Source organism: Porites lutea, chromosome 1 (assembly GCF_958299795.1).
Source record: "Porites lutea chromosome 1, jaPorLute2.1, whole genome shotgun sequence".
Classification (NCBI taxonomy): domain Eukaryota; kingdom Metazoa; phylum Cnidaria; class Anthozoa; order Scleractinia; family Poritidae; genus Porites; species Porites lutea.
This window is the reverse complement of record NC_133201.1, coordinates 56508650-56525452: the sequence shown is the minus strand read 5'-3', so window position 1 is coordinate 56525452 and position 16803 is coordinate 56508650. Positions and strand designations below refer to the sequence as shown.

Sequence of the window (16803 nt, the reverse complement as noted above, 5' to 3'; positions counted from 1 at the left end):
AAATACAAAGTAGAAAGGATGGTGAACGCATAACCCATTCAATTAATTTCGTTTTGTTTTCAGGTAAACCACAGAAGTGAAGGGACGTTTATCCATTATCGCACATCATGACACATAATGACCCAATATGATAGCGGCGCGTTCGCTAAAAGTGCGATTATACTTTAGCATACTGCTTATTCTTCTCCACAGTTAATTATAACCCCCAATCGGAAGTTAAACAACATTAAAACTGAGTTAAAAAATCATAACTCGAGGTGTTGTAAACTGTTGTTAGCTAAATAAGCAGTTAGGTTCCGCGATTGAATATCGGATTTACTCGCCGCAAAAGTGTTAAGCGCTTGAATCGGTCATTTCCTCAGATTTAATTTTGAAACAATGATGCCTTTGTAGAAATAATTTGATTTGATCAAATATCCTTGAGAAAAAAATCAAGTTTTCTGTCCCACTGACTTTCAACAAAGAAAGCTCTTCATGTTTTTCCTTTTTGACAATTTTTTTACTGATCGTAAGGACGATTTTAAAGACAATGAAATCTTTAGTGCTCCGTCAAACGATAACTTTAAAACCAAAGACACAAGTGTTTGCATATTAATGCTTCCCAAAGGAAGATGTTTAAAGATAAACGGCTGAACTCATTAAATGCGGAGAAATCATAATGGACCGAATACATTACTGTGAACTGAAGATCGGAGGCAGCGCAAATGTCAGGCGAGCTGGCTTTTGAATTATTCACTTTCTGCAGCTGTTCGTAACGCGTTAAATGCTTTTTTCGACTCCGTGCTATTGAATGTTAACTATGCTATTGTAAGAAAGTCTTTAAAACATTTTAAAACGTTGCAATTTGTGTTTTGACGTGTGACTTACATGAAAATTAACGAAGCCCTAAATGCCATCGATCTTTAATCTCTAGTCACACTTAATTCCTTGTCTCAACTCAATTACTAAGTAGTTCTTTTGTCGGACTTTCAAGTATCACGAGATATTTTGCTAGTGCAGATCACAAAAATGAAATGTATCAGTTTAAGAATAGTCACGCGAGCGCGTGGAGTTTCTTTTGCGATAGATTAAAGTATCTGAAAACCAAAAGAAAAAAAATGAAATTTCCTTTTAGGCGTAAGGAAAAAGTGCGTTAAGACTGATCCAACTTAATTTCAACGAAGCTGGCAAAAAGGGAAATCTTTGTTACTAATTTCAGGTCCAATTTTGAACTGCAGTTTCCCTATCAAACATTCCAGACTCTTTTTCGTTTAATTTCAAAGTCGAAAATGAGAGCCTGGCAAAATTGCCGCTGATAGATCGCAATGGATGTGTGCCACTGTCTTTGGAGAATAGTCTTCATACGTATTTTATATTTCTATGATTTTGCAGATACAAAAGGCTTTAGTGGAATAAAACATTAAAAAGCTTTAGCTTATGTCATGACATGTGTTTGAAAGAGAAATTTTGTTACCTTATGTGGTTATCTTGTCGGTTATTTTACGGCCCTGTACTGATTAGCCGAATGGAGGACGAGATTTTACGGAACAGCCGATTTTACCTCGGGTCACGAATTCGAACAGAAGAGCGTGAGGGCCTGGAAACCAATCTCCACCTCTGAAGAAAAAACATGGCGGCAGAAATTCGCGAGAACAAGTGCGTCGTGTTGAAGAATCGTCCAGGTGTAGAAAGCCAACCGAATGAGTCAAACTTTGCTCTGGAAAAAAGAGAAGTTCCACCCTGTAATGAGGGAGAAATATTGGTAAAGACGTTGTATCTGTCTGTGGATCCTTACATGAGATGTCGTATGAACGCGGAAACTGGCTCAAGCTATCTTACTCCATGGCCACTCGGAGATCCACCAACTGGCGGCGGAGTAGGCCAAGTGATTCAGAGCAAGAGTCAAAATTTCAAAGAAGGAGACATTGTGGAGTCGTTTTTGTGGCCATGGCAGGAATTGGTGGTGTTTTCGGGCGAAAATCCACGGCTAGTCAAGGTATATAGACTGCTCACTCAAAAGCGAATGGGACATCTCAGGTTTTATCCGCACACCGCCTATGGAAGGCATAATTTCGATAGGCTCTCGTGTGAATGCCCCCCATGGAAGGCAGGATTCCGATAGGTCCTTTCTGGCAAAATTCCCACCTGTTGTGGTGGTGGTGGTGGTTGGGGGGGGGGGGGGGGGGGAGGGACGGGGATATAAAGTGATGGAATGCTCCCATCAAAAGAAGGCAGACGTTAGCCTTGAGAATCTCTGGCAAGGGAGGCTAAAGGGAAGAGGGGCAGTCAAGGGCTATTTACCCATGTACACGGCAAAACTGGAGATCCCTGTTGGAAAATCAAATGGTTTTTACCTATCTGTTTGGGAAACTTCAGAAAATATGGGCTGTGATTTGTGTCAATGCAATTTTTCAGTTATTTTCAGTCTGTTCAGGTGATTTGGATATACTTTGTAGCGGTTTGTTCTCCAACCTCATCAAATTTGTAGTTTTAAGTTTATTCCACCCAGTTGGTTTGTGTAAATAGTTATCACCCAAGATCTCAGTCAGGAGTGGGGTGGGTAGGCAGTGGGGAAAGATAGACTGATCCCAGAATCCAGATTGGAATTGGAGGGGGAGGGGAAGAGGTAGCCTGCGTAGCAAGCGTTTCCGCACGAGTTCATAGAGAAAAGTTGGGACGAGAGCAAAAAAAAAGGAATGACGGGGGAGGGGGAGGGGAAAGAAGGAACCGCTTGCCTAGCCCGAATTTCATCCGATTACTCCGAGTCGTTATTACTCCCTCAGTAACGTCTGAATCGACCAGCCATTAATGCCGTCCAGTGACGACACTACTCCTTGACCTTTGTTTTAATTCATGCAAAAAGTAAAACACAATTTTCAAGTGGCAAACCGAGAAATATCTTTTGGAAATGTCTGCAATGATACAGAACTGCTTTATTTTTTCGATCATGATTCATGTTTAACGTTCAAACTATCAACTGCATGCAGTACAACTCTGAACCGGTTGTACTAAATTCTAAAATCAAACTCGGTCGACTCGCAATCACGCAATGAAATAAACACACACATGGAACACTTAGTTCAAAAACACAATGATTTGCTTTAGTTGAAAAGAAGCCATTTGGTCCTTAATGAAGAGAAAAAAACAAGGAGACAAGAAAGAAAAGCTAACAGAATCATTACACTTGACAGTAAAAATAGCGAGAAGGTCGAATTATAACATTGTTCTCAGAAAACTTCGCATAAACAATTAAATCACCTACCGGCCGCCAAAACCACAAAGCGGCTCTAAATGAAAAACCTACCGACTCTCCGCAATGATTTTTCATTCACAGTTCAATTTAGCATTTCAGTTTCGAAGACAAGGGCAATTTTGCTGTTTAAGATAAAGATTAAGCTTATCGAAATGTTTGAACTCAACAAAAGAATGGCAGGGATGCGATCCGCTGAATATCAAGCGACAATCCCGCTAAAATTTTTCATAATCATACATAATTATGCGAATGTTTAGACAATCAACCAATCAAAATCACTACCCGGTTTTCGGGTAGTGAGTGACGTCACTGGACGGCATTAACGGCCGGTCGATTCAGACGTTGTTGAGAGGAGAAAACGACTCCAAGCAATCGGATGAATTTCAGGCTACCCCTTGCCATGATTTTGAAAAACTGTGTTCGCCCACGAACATAGCTTCTGATTGGTGCGGTGCTGGTAGTGTTGATTACTTAGCACTCAAAACATCAATCAAACCAGGTGAGCTTTGTTTACGTGCGCTACAGATCTGGTCTTATCTGATTTGTGGTCGCAGATTACAATTGCTTTGGACTGATTTGAGTAGTATTTGTGCGAAGGTTCATGAGATCAGTAAATTATATTGGGAGATCAAGCAGTGGAGACTAGGGAAGGCCAATTTGTTGGGAATGACCACGTGCGGATGTGACTGGAAAAAATGGACTCTTTGTTGGAGATAACGTCAACGTAAATCAGAACATTGGTACTCCACACTAGCTAAAGCCGCCGTGGACAAGCGATTTGTCAGCTTTTTGAAATGAAAAGATTATTTTTGTTTATTGGAAATTTAGCGGCATGTATTGTAGAACGTTACGACACGGACTGAAGAGCAGCCACTCTGCAAAACTTATAGCTGGCGGAGTGAATTGTTCCGGAAAAATCATTTTTGACATTTCGACAATTTACAAATCTGGTAATCCAGGGGTAATCTGTTCGTTATACTTCTATTTTGACGAGCTGTCAATTTACATATGAACCCAATCGTGAAATATTAAGGGGCATTTTCCAGAATCGTGGGGTTTGCAGGCAAGCGTTTCCTCTTCTCCCCTCCCCCTTCCACCTTTTTTTTTTGCTCCCACTCTAACTTCCGCGCAATAATTAGAAACGCTTGCTATGCAGGTTAGGGAAGAGGAGGATATACTTGTAAGATTTGTCATCAAAAGCTCATTCTGCCCACTCTATTCACTTTATAATCCAACATATGTTTTTGCCTTGTCGATCAAGGCAACTGAAAGGATAACAGACATCACTGGAGTAAAACATTTTGCAGTTCTAGCTATTACTAACCTCAGCAGGATTAGATCAGTCAGTAGAGCACTTGATTGCAGAATGGGAGGTCATGGGTTCGGTTGTCAAGGCCAGACCATTACTTGAGGTCTAAAATAACTGACAAATGAAGGTACTTCCTTTTACCCTGCAAACAGCCAGACCTTCCAGACCCTTGTCTCCAGTAGGGGACATAAAAATAGTGTCCTCAATTAGAACCTTAGTGCTAAGTACATTGACAAAGTGTATTTTTATGATAACAGCGAGTTTATAATTATTCATTAGGAAGAGAGTCCCTATCTTTGCTTAAAACCATCTCTTTTGTTGGGTATTGTTGGTATTACTGGTCTGACATCTTACATTGGCATCAGAGAAAAGGCGCACATCAATTCTGGCTCTAATCAAGCTATGGTCATTAGTGGGGCTGCAGGTGCTTGTGGGATGGCTGCAGGACAGGTGAGTGTTTTGGTAGCAGTAATTTCAGACTTGAGACCTTTAGAATCTAAGATGAGGACGACCATGAATACGAGATTTTCTCAAAACTAAGAAGTGTGTGCACATCAACCAGTGTCATTTTGGCGCAAAAATATAATAGCCCCCATCAGTCTACTACAAGTTTTAGCAAGAATGTCTTAGTGGTGGAAATAAGTTATCAAATGTTAGAAGTTCTCTCATTTTGCAATCAGGAGAGGTCTCAACCTCCTTTACTGAAGATCAGTGTTAACTTTTCTAGTGAAAAGTAGTAAAATAAAGCTTTTTGGGGGTCCATTTTGTGAGAATATACAAAAAATCTTTTGGTCAAATCTCGTACTCATAGTCGTTTTCATCCTCAAATCCAAAGGTCTCTAATGTCCAACCAATTTTCTGATCTTGTGAAAGGTTTCAACCCAGGAGTCATTTCATGAGTAGGCTGAGTATGATCGTCTGGGTGAATGTAGTCCTGAATAGGACTGTTGTTGTTGACAGTGACCATTCTCATGGTGATACTTAACGCCTAACAGAGTATACTTAGCTGAAACTGATGTACCCGAAAAACTTAAATAGGCCACGCAAAGGATAAAACAAAATTGGGTACTTTTATGTGAAGCCCCACAAATAAAAATAAGCATTAAAACAGCAATCGAGTTACAGCTGTAGTGAACATTCTGGACAGAAATGGTCACTCCCAGAATGCTAGCATTTCAGAGCATCAAGATTTCAAAATTTTCCAGGGTAGCATGCCTCCAGGCTCCCCAGTGTCTTGCACCCACAGCACTTGCATGATTTGCCAGTGATTTAAAAATGTCCAAATTTTACGCACTCAAAAGGTTGGACAGTCCGTTTTACTTGTGGGATGGGGGAAAGGGCTCTCAAGTCCCATCCATAACATTGGCATTTTGTGTTTTGTAGTGAGGTTTTTTATTGCTGGCATATAAGTAGTATACGATCATGGGAAGGGGGATATTCCCTTTATTACTCACCCAAACCTGGTTCCAAACCTCCAACTGATTCTTCATACCAGCTGGCACTTTCCATATTTGAAAGACAAAGGCAATAGCCCTTTGTTGCAACAATATATTACAAGCAGCCTCATTTACAGCCAATATCCACTTCAGTTGTGCAGAGCTTTAGAGCACAGCAGCCTAGCTATTTATACTGAGTGAACTAAACAAAAATGGCATTCATGGCTATCCAAGAACGAAATTGCTGAATTTCTAACTAAAACTGAGACATCAGCTGTAACATCCTTCTCAATCTGCATAGTTATTCTGCACATTATACCTTGCGTCATTCAATAATATTGTTAAATTGAATATTATTATTATTATTATTATTATTGTCTTTACAGTTTAAGGGTTGCAAGCAAGGGGCATATGTGACAATTCAGCTTGAATTTTTTCATGAATTTATCAACTTTTCAACAGTACACTGAATTTTGCAACATCAAAATGAAGAGAAAAGAATGATAGCATGAGAGATATCTGGAATTTTTAAGAAGAAAGCCTGGCATTTTCCAAAATGTTTACTTTCCTAGAAGCAATCCACTGAAAAAGTAAGGCAACTATGTTTTTGTTTCATGAAAGAAAAAAAGTTCAATCCTGTGCCAGAAAAGAAGGTTCCTTTTACTGACCAGAAGAATTTAAAAGAGTGGGTACCTCACAACTTGTAGATGTATAGAAAGGAAAGCAGAAACTGCAGACATATTGAAATAAATGAAAAAAATCACAAGCTGGACTGGTAGCTGATTTATCTCTCAAAATTTTAGAAATAGTTGCTTGATAATTATTAGTGAGAATAAGTAAAAAGGTTTAATCCAGGCTAATAGATTGGATCTTTAGGTGAAGCATCATGTCATTATTTCTCGTACTTAACACTGTACCTTAGTCAGCCATTATTGTCAGGCCTGAGGCCAGTATTTTCTTGGTTTTCACATGATGTCACTAAATTTCAAAAGTAAAGAATTATTGATCCTCCTGAGTTTTAACTTTCATGAAGTGTTAGGGCAGCTAAAGGCTTATATTTTTACAAATTTTCACTTCAAAAGGGTTCTTAATTTTGTGATAGAGTGGAAAATAAGGGCTTTACCAAAACATAGTCTTTTTTGGTTATTCTTAAAATATGAATTTTTGTCTTGCTTTGGGCCTAGTAGAAGAATCACCCCTGTCATGTAGGCATATCAATCAGGATACTGAGATCCAGATTAATTAAGTAGCTTTAGAGAGCAAGTTAATTTGCATTATTTATCAGTGAGCATTGTAGCATATCGAGCAAGTGCCCTCTTGACAGGTCTGTAGACAATGCTACATGTAATTGACACTAATTTGAATTAAGAAGCAATTTTATGATTAAATTATTCTTTTTCTTAAGATTGCCAAGTTAGATGGCTGTGGTATGGTTATCGGAATTTGTGGAACAGATGAAAAATGCCGCTACCTCACAGAAGAGTTGAACTTTGATTTTGCAATCAACTACAAAACAACAAAGGATGTTGCAAAACAGATACAGACACTGTGCCCGGCAGGAATTGATGTGTACTTTGATAATGTTGGAGGTGAAATCAGCAATGAGGTATTAGCTTCTTTCTACATTAATTTATGTCTTAGGCATACTCTCTATTGTTATTTACAGACCGTAATTTGCCACCAAATTTCAGCTATTTTTGATGGCCTTTTTTTTTTTTTTGCCCGAACTGCTGGTCCAGTCATTAGTGTTTTGTTTTTTAGGGCTGAGTTGCTCAAAGGATAATTTTTTGCTAATCTAGGGCTGGTTACCATGACAACTGATATGCCCAGTTAAGAGTTAACCCAAGATTAAAATTCGAGTTACTAACTGTTGGGTTTACCAAATAGGACATGCAAGGGTGTAGGAAACTCAAATTCAGGCACCTTCTCGCCGGTATTTGTGAATATTTTTAAACAAGCCAATCGTGGCACGTACTCAAATCCTGGTACACATTTAATGGCCTAGAACAAGAATTTCAACACACTGCCAAGTAACCAGCAAATATTTGGAAGACGGTCATTTTACATGTTTTGAGGTTGAAATATTCTGACTGGTTAATAAAACAATATTATTATTGAAATCGTCTTGGTATGATATGAAGAATTTTGCAGTTCTTGGAGGTGTTACCTCCCAAGGCCAAACACCTCCTCGACCAGCGTAATTCTACATATCAGCCTCCCCCAGATCATCCAATAACTGTTGATTATTGCAGGTCATTCGCTGTATGAACCAGAATAGTCACATTGTCCTGTGCGGGCAGATCTCAGTCTACAACAAAGACGTACCTTACCCTCCCCCACTGCCTGCAGATATCCAGACCATACTCAGCAACAAAAATATAACGCGTGATCGATTCCTTGTCCTGAACTACATGGAAAAGTTTCCCGATGCAAAGAAGCAGCTGGAAGCCTGGGTACGAGAAGGAAAGGTAAAGAATCGTGAAACGGTGGTAGAGGGTTTGGAGAACACTGGTCGAGCGTTTGTTGCCATGATGAGCGGCGGGAATATTGGAAAACAGGTTGTTAGAGTGGCAGACTTAACGCAATGAAGACTGCTAAACAGTATTTTGTGAAAATCGCAATTTTAATCGCGCTTGTAAAATGATGGATATTTAGCATATTTCGAAAAATTGACACTTGAAAATTACGAGAAGAGATAAGCCTGTGGCCTGTGGTCTCTCCACTAAGATGGAATTGGAACTTGAAAGTATTGGCTTTTGAGAAGAGAGGAAACTGGAGTACCCGGCGAAAAAACTCTCGGAGCAGATCTTTTAAAAGAACCAACTGCAAACTCAACCCACACGGGGTCAACACGCTTAAAATTTCAAATGCAAGTAAATTTACCTGGAATTGAATTCTTGAGGACCGAGCCTAAGTTTATATTCGTTTAACTGTAGCCTGGGAACAGGCTCCGCTTTGGGGGAAAAAGGAGAAAAAAAAATCAGGCCACCGCTCAATGTTACAGGTGAATTATATTCAGGTCAAAATGATTCAACCTAGTAGGTTGATTCTCAATTTCCTTTGTCTCGTAGCCCTAATTTATGAATAATTAGGGCTAGGAGACAAAGGAAATTGAGAATCAACCTGGGTCAAATCAAAGTTAACCTGTAACAGTAATGGCCCGTGTACTTGTCTTTCACGTAGCAAATTTCACCTCGAAGCCTCGTGTTTCCATTTCCACTCTATTTCATCACTACACGTTGGGAATTTTTTTTGTAGAATTTCGTAAATTTTCAATTTAAAGCGAGACTTGGTGGAAGGACGCAAACTAGCCTGTACCACAGACGAAACTAGACTTCTGGTTAAGTCCGTCTGCGAAAGAGCGCCGAAATCCTTTTCCTGGTCCCCCACATGTGTCCCAGGATTTGAGTATGCGCCGTGATTGACCTGTTAAAATAGGGTTAATAAAGTCATTGTCGATTTTCCAATCAGCATGAAAGGAAATTCGAAACGCACTTCCGCTAATTCGTTGAGTCCGTTGGGCGCCCAGAACAAGGATCTTAGTGCTGCTGCTTCGCAGACGTACTAACCGAGGTTAAATTAAGGACTTTAAGATCCAACGACGCGGACGACAACGAGGACGTCAAAAAAACAATTGGTTCAATTAGCAAAACAACAACTTCGCACGTGCATCACACTTTTTTGTACATTTCTTTCCCGTTTTTGGACGACTACGACGTGAAAATGCCTAATTTCGCGTTTTATGGAGGACGTAAACAAGCAACGACGAAATTTTATTTCTCTTTCTGAGCTTGAATTTGGTCCCTTGAAATTCAGCTTCAGGAGGGTTCACCTACAATTGACTAAGTAAGGTGGTAGGAATAATCGCTATAAAGACTGGAAGAACGCAAATTCACTTTTTTAAGCGACGTTCTTGTCGCCGTCGCGTCGTTGGATCTTAAAGTCCCTAATAAGTCTGCGACGCAGGCTAAAACTTTCTATACCATAATATCTGTGGGGGTGTTTCATAAGAGGTTATTCTTTTTTTTTTTTTCATTACGATTTAATTTGAAAATCCAACCAGCAATTATAACTTTTAGTCTAATCGAACAGTGACCCTTAAATTGTAGGTGATCTTTAATACGGAAATTAATAAAAAAACAAAAAGTCGCCTTTTGCCGATTTTTTCACCTGATTTTACATTAAATGGCCGGATTGGGTTGTTTTAGGCTGAAAAGTGGATTTTTCTCAAAAAGCTTGGTACTTTGCTTAATCAAAAACCCTAAAAATCGCCTTTCGCCGATTTTTTCACCTGATTTTACATTAAATGGCTAGAGTGGGTTGCTTTATGCTGAAAAGTGGATTTTTCTCAAAAAGCTTGGTACTTTGCTTAAGAGAAAGATCTAAGATTTCTTATTTTGTGAGGATGAAAAAAATTGAAGGTTATTCGCCGTTGCTAAGCTATGTGAAGGATTATACTAGCACGTACCAGCAAAATGGATTAAAATTCAAATTAAGCTCTGATTGTGTACATAAGTTAAACTCATTTTTACCGGCTGTAGCCCGTTTCGTATTTCGATTATTGTCTGAAGAAAGTATCAGTGCAGGCTCGTTCTTGTAGGTTTTTGTTCCTTGGTTTAACGGCGGAGTTACACGCAAGAAAAAAACGAGCGCGACCACGAAAAATACAAATCAAGGACGCACTTACTACAAGAATATATTTTCACGGTTCTTTAAAATTTACGATGCAATCTGTTGAGGATAGTGGTGAAAATAAGCTTGTGGCTTCGGGAACGTCAACGGAAACAGCCGAAACAACAAAGAAAAAGCGTCCACGTTCTCGGGATATTACACAACTAAAGGCAGAGGCTGAAAATATGAAATTATCACTCTCGTCCTTGGCATCGGAGCGCGAAAAGTCACAGGCAAAAGAGAGGACAGCCTTTTTTGACAATCTTTTTGAGCTCGTACAGACGACGAATGTGAGGATGGACAGAAAAGTTCTGGAGCACATTGGGGAACTGTTAAGACTTAATGTACACCCAGATAACATCGTAGAATTTCTTAGTACAGTGAGAGCAAAAGAAGAAGAGGAAAGAGAAGTTATTTTTATTTGAAGATAAAGTGATCACCGGCCAGTGTTTGTCGTAGAGGTTTACGGTTAAATTAATTACTTTTAGGCAGAATGATTTTGTTTTTACTCCATCTAATGCCGAGTATCCGGTAAAAATTTCTTTTCTTATCGTAAACTTAGTTTTTATAATCATGTTTCGTGATTTTGTAATTTTCCTTGATTTTACTTAATTTTTGTTTTTGATTCTACACCTGAATAGCGATATCAAATGTGCAGGGTGTTAACTTAAACTTGTACAAACAGCCACACACCTGTCTTACAATGCAGAAGATATATTTATTCCGTTTGATTATTTGTCTTAATTTTCTTTACATTTTCAATGAACAGGAGAGGCGTTATAATTTCATGGAAATTTTGTTTTTCAGCCATGTTTGTTTTGCCTAAGTGTGGAATTTCTTTTCTGAAAGAGTAGCTATATAACTTTTTTTATTTAATTTTACTCCTCAAAAATGGTATTTATTCTAATACAGCTAACGCATATGTATTTATTTATTATCTCAATAAGTTGACAATGCGTCTTGGTTCTTAGTTGTTACGCTATTCTTAGACTGGGTCCTTGTTGGGTCATGGGATGCTTTTGGGAAATAAGTTTGACCCAGTTTCTTCGCAACTTTGTAATACCCAACAAAAAAGCGATAGTGTCCCCAGACAATCCCTAAAACAGTTCGACACAACGCCGAGCCAGTCTCTCGCTCAGCCTCAAAATAGCTAATTACACTTTTGGCCTACGCTAAGGCCAGAAGGAGAAGAATAAAAAAACAAACATTCAGAATTGAATTAAAACATGCAAAACAAATGTGTCATTTAGAAGGGAAGCCCGGAAATTTGGGATGGGAACTTAAGTCCAGTTTCAAATTCGTCGCGGCCGCTGAACAGAAGCACTTAAGACTCATTTGTACAGAGTTAGCCTCGACCTAAGGTAAATATATTCACAAATTCCAGTATGAAGAAGACCAGTGTACATCTGTGTCTACTGTTTAAAACAAATTCAGGCACCTCGCTGGTATTTGTGAATATTACAATTTAGGTCGAAGCTAACCCTGTATAAATGTGTCTTCAGTGCTTCTATTCAGCGGCCCTGACGAATTCGAAACTGGACTTATAGACACCTTTAATGGCGCAGAGGGACTAAACGTGGAATGGTCAAGAAGCGAAAGAGGTAGCAAAGTACAAGACTGTGGTAAAATGTTGCGCATACGGCTAACCCGGATCATAACTCTGCGCCGCATCATTCTCGTCCCCAGAGCCCTTCGTTTCATGGTCACGTGGTCTTGAAACAAATAAAGCCGAGTGGCTCTGGGGACGAGAATGGCGCCGCATAAGACAGCATGAACCTTGCGAAGAGTGGAGGTATGAGATATAGTTACCTTGCTGAAATACCAATATTGAGAAGAAGCTGAATACCATGGAAACTGATGTAGATATTCCAAAGACGGCTGTGATAAAAGGCGCCTCTTTTTCGTGACCCGGCAAGTTTTTCCTTTCCTGTTGTTTACTATTAAATATGATTACACAGAAATAAATAGTTTCATGTCATCTTTATCCACAAGAATTGTTTTGGACGATTCTATCTGCTCATGTCGTAATCTGAGAAATCGTTACCTAGACCATGATGCGACGTGTTCTATTTGCTGTAAGCGTGATTCTAATCTCTGTAATGGTAGCTTAACAAAGTATACCACAAGCATCCTTGAAGAAATAAATTGTTGTTTTTGTTGAATAGTAATATTGAGAACTTTCTATTCATTTTGCTCATTATGTTAATGTGATATACCATAGTCAAGATTGACCTTACACTCCGGACACCTTAAGACTTTTAAATACGGTTGTCTTCTTTGTCCCTTGTACAACGAAAGGGGACCCTTTTTTAGGAAGAGTAATGAGAAAATTGAGTTACGAAAGGATCGAAACGGAGTGGTAGTGATGAGTCTAAAGAGTCAGGTTAGTTTTGCCTTTCTTCTTTTTCAGTAAGGAATAAGGGTCGGGTCATAATGTGCTACTAACCCTCTGTTCTGTTCCTGGTTTGTTCGCCGGGTTGGCTCTGCGAAAGTGATTACAAGGCAAATTTCCAGTTCCGCTGGAGCCGGGATCCCGCCGGAATCACGTTACCGAGATTCTGGATAACTAGGCTGGAAATTTTCCATGTTATCATGAACTTGATATTCAGTGGCGTAGAGTGAGATTTTGAAGGTGTACTACTAACTCAAAGACACCAATCAAGAGAGAATATAGTGCGAAAAATGCCTCAGTCATTCCGATTTTATGATAAAAAAAAATGCTTTTTCCGAAAATAATTTTTTTTCCATATTTCATCTGTTTACGCACGGGCGTGAATGCGTGTATGGACGTTGCACTCCCGAAATTTGTTGCGTTTAATTAACGTACCGAGATCTCAACAAACCGAGCCAGCTCGGAAAACCAGACCAATTCGGCTTGTGTTATCAGCCCTTCACAAACTGAAACACTGGGACGCAGCCAGTCTAGTTCCAAGGCGTTCTCTCTTGCCCCGTTGTCCGCGCGAAGTCTGGACTTTGTCGGCAAGTCTCTCTAGGTGACGTCGCAGCTTACGACAGAGTCCAGGATTGACCGAGCCGAAAGCACCGAGCGGGACTAGGCTGGGACACAGCCATCCTCGGAGACCCAGGGGCAGTTAGTCGGGTCGATAAAATGTTCGTGGTGAAAGTTTACTGTAAGATCGAGACGAGCCCCTGGGCACTTACTCTTACCGAACCAGTTCCAGAAGCGTTTGAATTGCCTGCTTCTGATTGGCCAGAAAAATTTTTTCTGGCCAATCAGCGAAGAGAAGCTGCCGGGTGACTCTCGTGTTTTCTTACACGACGTAGTTTTCCTTATCGATCGCCATAGTTGCGTAGCGCGTTCAACGGGAAAAGTTTCTCGACGAAAGTTTCAGAACAAAATGTTAACAACCCGCAAAATTACAACCTTTAGCACGGCTACAAGAAACAAACACTCTCCGATGAATTTTTAGGGCGGATCTTTCCAAGATATCGTAAATTTTTATTGCTGATACGATACGCGATGCATGACTTTCACTTTCCACACCTTAATTTGCTCACATTGTCTAGTATACAACGCCAAGCTTACATTTTAGATGTCCATGTTCGTTGCACGACTTCTGAAACTTTCTACAGCGTGAAAATTTCCGTTGCACGGGCCACGCAACTACGTCGATTGATCGTGGGAATTGCTGGCTTGCTGCAGTGCACGCACCTTCTTACTTTCGCGCCAAAGTCCCTTACCGTACGTATTTTAAATACAGCCGTTATGTTTGGTTCGAAATCTCGGTCCGGTTATATGCTGAATCCTGACTTGTTAATTGAGGTCGATTTTTGGAGGCTGTGTGGGTTTATTTTTACGGACAAGTGAAGAAAAAAAATAAAGGTGAGTTTGTGAAAATGTTTGAAAGTGGTTGGTGTGAAAGTTTTGGAGGGCGATAAACGCGCAGTGTGTGACACGTGTAGGTACTGAGTTGAGAAATCGTGGAAGGGTGGGATGTCTATATAGATATTTTTGTAATCACTAAAACTTTACAAGAAGTGAACGCTCTTAAAGAAATTCCAGGGAGAAGAGACCAAGGAATAGGGACACTTTCCAAAGATCCAACTTCAGCTCTTGATTTAAAGGACCTGGGTCTCTGGCTTACTAAACTGCATAAGAGAACCTAGGTTAATCTTCACTGTGATTAGAATTGTGGCTTATATAGTAGAAATGAATTTTTATTATAAGATATCTTTTAACAAATACATGGATAAAAGTAATTTCACATAATATGTGATTTTTTGCCAAACTATTTATCTATGCTTAACTTGATGTTTCCCCTTACCGACCCCCTCAAACACATCCACAGTGCCATTGTTTTAACTCCCTTGGAATTGAATCTACAAGATTGAAAAAATAATGCTGCAATATTAACAATTTTCCTTTGGTGCATTTGTTTGATATTTCATAACTTCCCTATCATAATTCTCCTCATCTGACAATAATATTCTTCATTGATAATTATTTTTAAATCTTTAAACACCCTCTTCAGAAAGGTAAAAATCGTCATTGCATGGTCACCATTCCACACAGTGTCTCTAAAATACTTTCCACAGAACGTAATTAATCACAATTATCAATTATTGTTTCCTGTAGAAGACAATCAGAGAATATAAATTCTAGAATACAAGCAGTGAAGATTTGATTCTTGAAATTCCTGTCACAGATCATTTTGATTTTCTTCAAGCAGACTAACAGTCTTTGGCACTGATGTCGCAACATAAGTTGCTTGGAATGATTCTGCTGTTTTCATTACTGTCGTCAAAAAAGGAAGGAGTTTTTTCTCTTCTCCAGGTTGTACACTTAATAAAATCTAAAAGAAGAAAGACTTTTAGAATTATGGAAAACAGTAAGAGACAATTTCAGCACAGTTCCCTTTCTTCCAGAGAGTGTTGGAAAACAGTTTTTGTATGTTATGTGTAGGTATACCATATTTACTTGTGTATAATGTGCACCTGAATATAATGCACACCCCATTTTTCTAGACAGTTTTCAAATAATATACTCAAGTATACTTGTTGGTCGCCTAGTAAAACAAACCCTTTGGTACAGAAAGAATCACCAACAAATACCCCAGCATAAATGTTTATTAACAAATTAAAATAAAATAAAATATTACAGCTCCCTAGTATATACATAACTCAAGCAGATACATAAGTAGACATGTGAACTCCAATAAAAAATTTTTAAAAAAATCTCAACAGCTTAAAAATAAAATTAATGTAATGGCATCTGTAGTTCTGTATTATGGGGTGTTTTTCCATAATATGTAAATGTTCAATTGCACTATTATCTTAAGCAGTCACAAGGCTTTCTTCATCAGCTTTCAATTGTCAATAAATGGTGACAAAAAAACATGATAATTCTTGTGAAGCGTCTGTCAGCTTTTAGATATAAGATTACTGAGCATCCTTGAATAAAAGCGAGATCTACTTTTAAGTATAATGAGGGTCCTGAAGGGGGGATATCAATCCTACTGAAACTGTTTCACCCTCAATTCCCATTTTTTACATTTTTTCCCATTCTCAATGACTTAAATCACAATTTCCCAGAGCAACAACATCCCATTTTACCCCTTCAGAACTCCCCACAATGAATTCAGTGTAGCACCCTTCCTAGTAAACTAATCAGCATACTTACCAATGAACAGCTGTATGTACGTGCAACGGGATTTGTCTGGTAAAACTCCTTAAAGAACATTGCCCTGAATTTCTTGTCCCCCAGTTAATGATTCCGGGCTTCCGTACAACAAAGAAAACGCTCCCTAGCCATTCAATATTTCTCGATCTTTTGTTTTGCTTTCCCCTAAGAAACCGGCCTGAATTCCTAGTGACCTCGAGTACTTTACCTGGTCCTCAACAATTGACATGAGAGATGAAATCACTATGACCAATGGATTACTAGGGAATTCATAACCTTTAGCATCTAACGATTTTTAAACCCCCTAGCTTATAGCCAACATTTGGAAGGTTAGACTCTTCTTTCAATTGCCCAAAAACATCTCTTCTTTCCAGAATCTTCTCAATAATAGATCTTTGCTTCGCTTTGAACTGTACCACAGGAAACAAAGACAAGCCTTTTAATTCTTCAAGCGCTTGCAGGAGGTCTCCCTCGAATCTAAAGTTAACACTACTATCAACTTCGGCAGAATTCG

General features: G+C 39.1%; 1 protein-coding gene across 1 annotated transcript; it reads left to right on the top strand.

The window, feature by feature from the left end:
- The first annotated feature begins 1606 nt into the window (after positions 1-1606).
- Positions 1607-8893, top strand: LOC140922678 (prostaglandin reductase 2-like). Its single transcript, XM_073372674.1, has 4 exons — positions 1607-1975; positions 4821-4991; positions 7383-7583; positions 8230-8893. The coding sequence occupies exons 1-4, from the start codon at positions 1610-1612 to the stop codon at positions 8563-8565; spliced, it is 1074 nt and encodes a 357-aa protein (XP_073228775.1). The 5' UTR covers positions 1607-1609; the 3' UTR covers positions 8566-8893.
- The last annotated feature ends 7910 nt before the right edge of the window (positions 8894-16803 follow it).

Excerpts from the sequence above, each read along its gene's own strand:
- LOC140922678 (XM_073372674.1), top strand. The coding sequence starts at position 1,610 with ATGGCGGCAGAAATTCGCGAGAACAAGTGCGTCGTGTTGAAGAATCGT. Across the intron at positions 1,976-4,820 it reads AAAATCCACGGCTAGTCAAG|GAAGAGAGTCCCTATCTTTG; the intron begins GTATATAGACTG and ends ATTATTCATTAG. Across the intron at positions 7,584-8,229 it reads GAGGTGAAATCAGCAATGAG|GTCATTCGCTGTATGAACCA; the intron begins GTATTAGCTTCT and ends TGATTATTGCAG.